The 5,512-nt window shown below is 40.1% G+C and overlaps 1 protein-coding gene across 1 annotated transcript; it reads left to right on the forward strand.

Moving 5' to 3' along the window:
- Positions 1 to 1,204: 1,204 nt before the first annotated feature.
- LOC141212590 (microtubule-associated serine/threonine-protein kinase 2-like) lies at positions 1,205 to 4,779 on the forward strand. The gene is made up of 7 exons (XM_073664961.1): positions 1,205 to 1,265; positions 2,267 to 2,365; positions 2,608 to 2,730; positions 2,875 to 2,984; positions 3,086 to 3,177; positions 3,575 to 3,734; positions 4,756 to 4,779. Exons 1-7 carry the CDS (start codon positions 1,205 to 1,207, stop codon positions 4,777 to 4,779), a joined length of 669 nt encoding a protein of 222 aa, XP_073521062.1.
- Positions 4,780 to 5,512: the final 733 nt, after the last annotated feature.

A 5,512-nucleotide genomic window follows, 5' to 3' on the forward strand; every position in this document is an offset into this window, starting at 1 on the left:
ATTGACTTCAGTAAGGGTTTTTTTTGAAGGGGCGTGCAGTTAGAACTTTTGCTATGGGGCCCTGAGATTTCTCTGTCCGCCACAGTCTGTGTGATCTCCCTGTAAGTCCGCACTGAGCATGTCAGTATCTCCAGCTGTAGACGAGATGTGACATCACTTTATGTTATTAGTTACATGGAGGACATTTCTCCATCGATTCAGACTAATATTATGTGCACTATACATTATATCTGTTTATATTCTCTCCTATCCCAATGTCTCCGCTTACTTCCCATTATACATCATGGTGATCTGCTGTATAAACCACTCACCGGTCATATTTCCTTTCTTCTATAGGTGGCGACTGTGAGACCCTCCTAAGCACCAGGGGTCCTCTATCTGTCCCCTTGGCCCGCTTATACTTTGGAGAAGCGGTTCTTGCTGTGGAATACCTCCATAGCTACGGTGTGGTGCACAGAGACCTGAAGCCGGATAAGTAAGTGCCCCTCGTAGTATAATAAAGGGGGGAAGCTATCATTTATTATCATACGGTCTGTGAGGCTAAAACCATCTTCTCTTCCACAGCCTCCTGATTACATCTGCTGGACACATAAAAGTTACCGATTTTGGGATTTCAAAAGTTGGTGTCATGATACCAAAAACCAACACCTACAAGGAATTAGCGGAGGACATCACCAGGGAGTTCCTGGACCGTGAGGTGGGTAACACTTACAGGAATTTAGCTTGTTCTTTACAAATCTCCAAGGACCAAAGCAAAGAAAGACCTTAAATATAACTTTTAATAGATACATTTAAAAGCACCCATATCAATATATAAAGACAAAATCCATAAAATGTGGCGGCAGCAGTATTCTCCGATCGGGGTGTATTTATCTCCCGCGTCTGTCCAGACTCATTGTGGCTATCTCCTAATATGATCCCCTGATGAACCCCAAATTAGGAGGGGGAGAAACGTGTTGGGACAATTTACAGATAAGTCCTCTGGTTACTGCTGACTAAAATGCTTTTTTGGCAACTTTTTTTGTAATTCGCACACTGGATAATGCTCTGTCCCAACATTTGGACGTGTCCTGTGTAGATCAGTCCTGATTATAGATTAGCCAGGGGGATTTTGAGGTTGTCTATATGTACCGTCTGTCCTAGACTATTATCTTCATGCTCAATGTCATTATATAGGTGACTTGTTACTACTTTGGACATATTTATGTTCCTATGTTTACCGTTAATTGAGCACACGTGCTTTTATAATATTGTTCTTGTTGCCCGTAATTGCCAGCACTAATGTACTTTATGTATCTATAATAGGCTTCTGAATGATGGTTTATATATCATACTGAATTGTGTATAGTTTGGTGCATTTGATATCCTATCTGTACTAGTGGAACTACATTATATCAGCTTCCCTGTTTCCATATAATTGATACATTGAATATTGCCTTTTTTTCATTCAGCATGTTAGCAGCGACATGACTGTCTGCCTTTCATCATTATCTGTATATGTGTATGTCTGTCTAGGGGTGGATAGGGTCACGGAGGGAGTGCCGATGTGGAGGGGGGCGCCAAACCGATTAGCTAGGGTGTCAACCTCCACTGGCATGCGGGATCTCAGCCCATTTGGGATCTCTAGGGCAAGCCTGCATGTCAATTATCCTACGTTTATCCCACTACCCATATATTGTACATTTTATGCATTTTGTCTTCATATATTGATATGGGTGCTTTTAAATGTAGCTATTAAAGATTATATTTTAAGGGGTTTTCTTTGTTTTGCTTTGGTATTTGGTTAACTAATATACCCCATCTGTTCACCTTGCCTTTGGCATATGTTTTTTTTTCTTTACAAATCTCATCACACTATTGTGTCTTCTCTACATTCTTCATTTCTAGAGAACGTTTCCATTGATATTTTATCTTTTGTCATTGTGTTTTTATGGCGAGAACGTGTTATAATAACCATTTTATCATTTTCATCTCTATCTTCTGTTGTTTTCCAGTTATGTGGCACCCCATATTACATCGCCCCAGAGGTCATCCTCAAAGAAGGCTATGGAAGACCTGTTGACTGGTGGTCAATGGGGATAATCCTACATAAATTTCTCACGGGATCTGTACCATTTGATGGCGATTCTGTAGCTGAGCTTTATGACAGGATTGTCATTGGTAAGTGGAATGATCCGACCATTGCTTTGATCAGTTACATTGGTTTAGGTGTTTACTTTGCTTTAGCTTACAGTCCAGTAAAGAGATTTTATTTTCTGTATAACAGGTGACATAATTTGGGATTGTAATTCCGCTCCTACTCCCAATGCACAGAACCTGATTACTGAGCTGCTCAGAACAAATCCTGCAGATAGACTTGGGACAGGTAAGAGATATAATACTATTCATATTAGTATTAATATTCACCTATCACACTTATCACTCATGTCCTTGAGGATCAACACTTCTCTATCAGATTGTCCATTTCTAGTTCTCCACACTATGACTTTCAGTCTTCTTCCTTCATGTTGACTCAGTTATGTCATTAATTCAGATTAAGGTAAACTGTTCAGATGTGAAGCAATCTCTGACAATGTCCACATCACTTTTGTTTTGTTCTTTTTCCAGGAGGATCACTTGAGATCAAGAGTCATCCATTCCTGAGTGACTTAGATTTTAACAACCTTCTAAGTCAGAAGCCAGAGTACATTCCTCAGCTTGCCTCAGATGTGGACAACAGCTTATTTATCGGTAAGTAGAAGAAGACATCATCTAGACTAAGCGGCTGTTTGTCTTGTCTTCCATAAAATGTAATAATCAGTACCCACTAATATTGTGATAAATGACGCCTGTTTTATACTAACAACCTCTAATAATACTTCATTACTTTTGTAGATCACTCTGAAATAGACCATTCGGTCTCAGAGGATGAGGAGGGTACAAGTGAGAACAATGAGAACCTTGACTTCCAAAATTTTACATCATCTTCTGAAAGGCTTTCTAAAGTAAGTACCGTATGTGATCAATAAATCCAAAATATGTGAAACAAAAAAGACCTCTAAAAGTAAAAAAAAGTATTTCATATCTTGTTTTTGTCCATGTTTAGCTCTGTACCATCACTACCAGAACGATGAATGATGAGGACCAGAAGTCTCCTCCAGAGTGTACGCCAGCAACCAATACAAATATCTCAGAAATGTGAGTAGATTATGGGGTCATTAATGGGAGTTCCAGGCTGATATATATGCACAACATATAATATAGGACATAAATACCATAATATCAAATTCAGCCTCAATGATTAGCGGTCATTGTGCTTTTGGCTTCAGAAACCGTTGGTGATAATAGCCCATAATTGCAGCCATTCACGCGTATTAGAGCTGCCCATACTGTAGGAGAGATGTAGTATTACATGCCAGCCATTATTGCTAGTTGTTTTTCGCTCTGATCCATAGAAGGTAGATTGGAGCATAAAACCTTCCTCACTATGACTGTCATATGTCCTATTAGGCCCTCTAGTCGGTGTTCTTCTAGTGAGACCACCCCTTTTATTCTGCATTGACTTGTGATTTACATGTTTTTTCTTAAATCATAGAATGGGAGAGTTGGAAGTTACCTCCTGGGTCTTCTGGTCCGACCCCCTGATTCTTCCTGACAGGCAGAAAGAATCGTTTTCTGAATCTGATAGCGACAATGCTATAAACAGCTTGCCCTCCTCGTCCCCATCATCAGGTATGTATGTACAGCATCAAAAGGTGAATCATAGAATGGTAGAGTTGGAAGGGACCTCCTGGGTCATCTGGTCCAACCCCCTGCTCAAAGCAGGATTCACTAGATCATCTCAGACAGATGTCTGTCCAGCCTCTGTTTGAAGACGTCCATTGAAGGGGAACTCACCACCTCTCGTGGCAGCCTGTTCCACTCATTAATCACCCTAACTGTCAGAAAGTTTTTTCTAATATCTAATCTGTGTCTCCTCCCATTTAGTTTCATCTCATTGCTTCTAGTCTTTCCTTGTGCAAATGAGAATAAAGATGATCCTTCTACAATGTGACAGCCCTTGACATATTTGTAGACAGCTATTAAGTCTCCTCTCAGTCTTCTTTTTTGCAAGCTAAACATTCCCAAATCCTGCAACCGTTCCTCATAGGACATGGTTTGCAGACCAGTCACCATTCTGGTCGCTCTTCTCTGAACTTGCTCCAGTTTGTCTATGTCTTTTTTAAAATGTGGTGCCCAAAACTGTACACAGTATTCCAGATGAGGTCTGACCAAAGAGGAGTAAAGACCGATAATGACTTCACGTGATCTAGACTGTATGCTTCTGTTAATACATCCCAGAATTGTATTTGCCTTTTTTGCTGCTGCATCACACTGTTGACTCATGTTCAGTCTATGATCTATTAGTATACCTAAGTCTTTTTCACATGTACTGTTGCTTAGCTCTATTCCTCCCATTCTGTATATGCTTTTTTCATTTTTATTGCCCAGATGTAGTACTTTGCATTTTTCCCTGTTAAAAAACATTCTGTTGTTTGCTGCCCACTGCTCCAGTTTATTTAGGTCTTTTTGAATCCTCTCTCTCTCTTCTCTAGTATTAGCTATCCCTCCTAGCTTTGTGTCATCAGCAAATTTAATCAGTTTACCCTCAATTCCTTCAAGGCTCAAATATTTGGTTTTTCTGTATTAGGTCTCCTATGTTGTCCAGGTTTCATGGATCCCAATTATATTTTCCATGGGCCCATACTGTATTTCTATTTCCTTAATTTTATCCAGGAATTGTTTTCATGGATTCTGTAAAATACGTTTTAGCATCCAGGAACTCACTTCAATATAAGAAGACATCGTCTCCTATAGTAGAATATCGCTCATTAGTGATGCACCACGTGGCGGCACACAGGGCGCTTACTGCTCCATATCAGTGATACATCTAATGCCCCTCAGATTAGGTCATGAACGGTATATAGGACTTATTCTGTCCTATAATAATGCAATGCCAGATTATCAGGACTATAGGGGACAGGACTAGAACAATTCTTCTATATACAGTACACAAAGCAGATCCTATAAGAATATTTCTTTACTGAGTTTTTTTTACTTTCTGATCAGAATTTACAACTGAAGAGGAAAGAAAATCTGAAATGAATCTGAGTATAGACCAACAAAACTCAGAAAATGGGAAAAAGGGGAAAAAGAGACGAGGTAAGTGTGAGAATCATCTCCATGTTGTGTGATGTTAGTGATGAGAATAAGTCATGGGGAGCAGATGTCATCTGTCAGTGATGGGATTGTCACATGTATGATGGCTGACAATGACCCCGGACATCTGTGTGAATAAGATTCCTCTGCTGTCCGGCCGGCCACACTGACCGCACAGTAGTATCATGTAATATGGAGTCCCATCACTTACATTGTATGTATTTCTCTTCTCTTAGGTTCCATCTTCCGCCGGATCTTATCATCCTGCCGGCGTGGACTATCCAGGGCAGCTCGCGCATTTGCATGCTGTCGCTGTTGCCCAAGTGTCATCTAA

The sequence above is a fragment of the Phyllobates terribilis genome, unplaced genomic scaffold (genome assembly GCF_046119375.1).
Source record: "Phyllobates terribilis strain yellow unplaced genomic scaffold, ASM4611937v1 Scaffold_178__1_contigs__length_3940740, whole genome shotgun sequence".
Lineage (NCBI taxonomy): Eukaryota > Metazoa > Chordata > Amphibia > Anura > Dendrobatidae > Phyllobates > Phyllobates terribilis.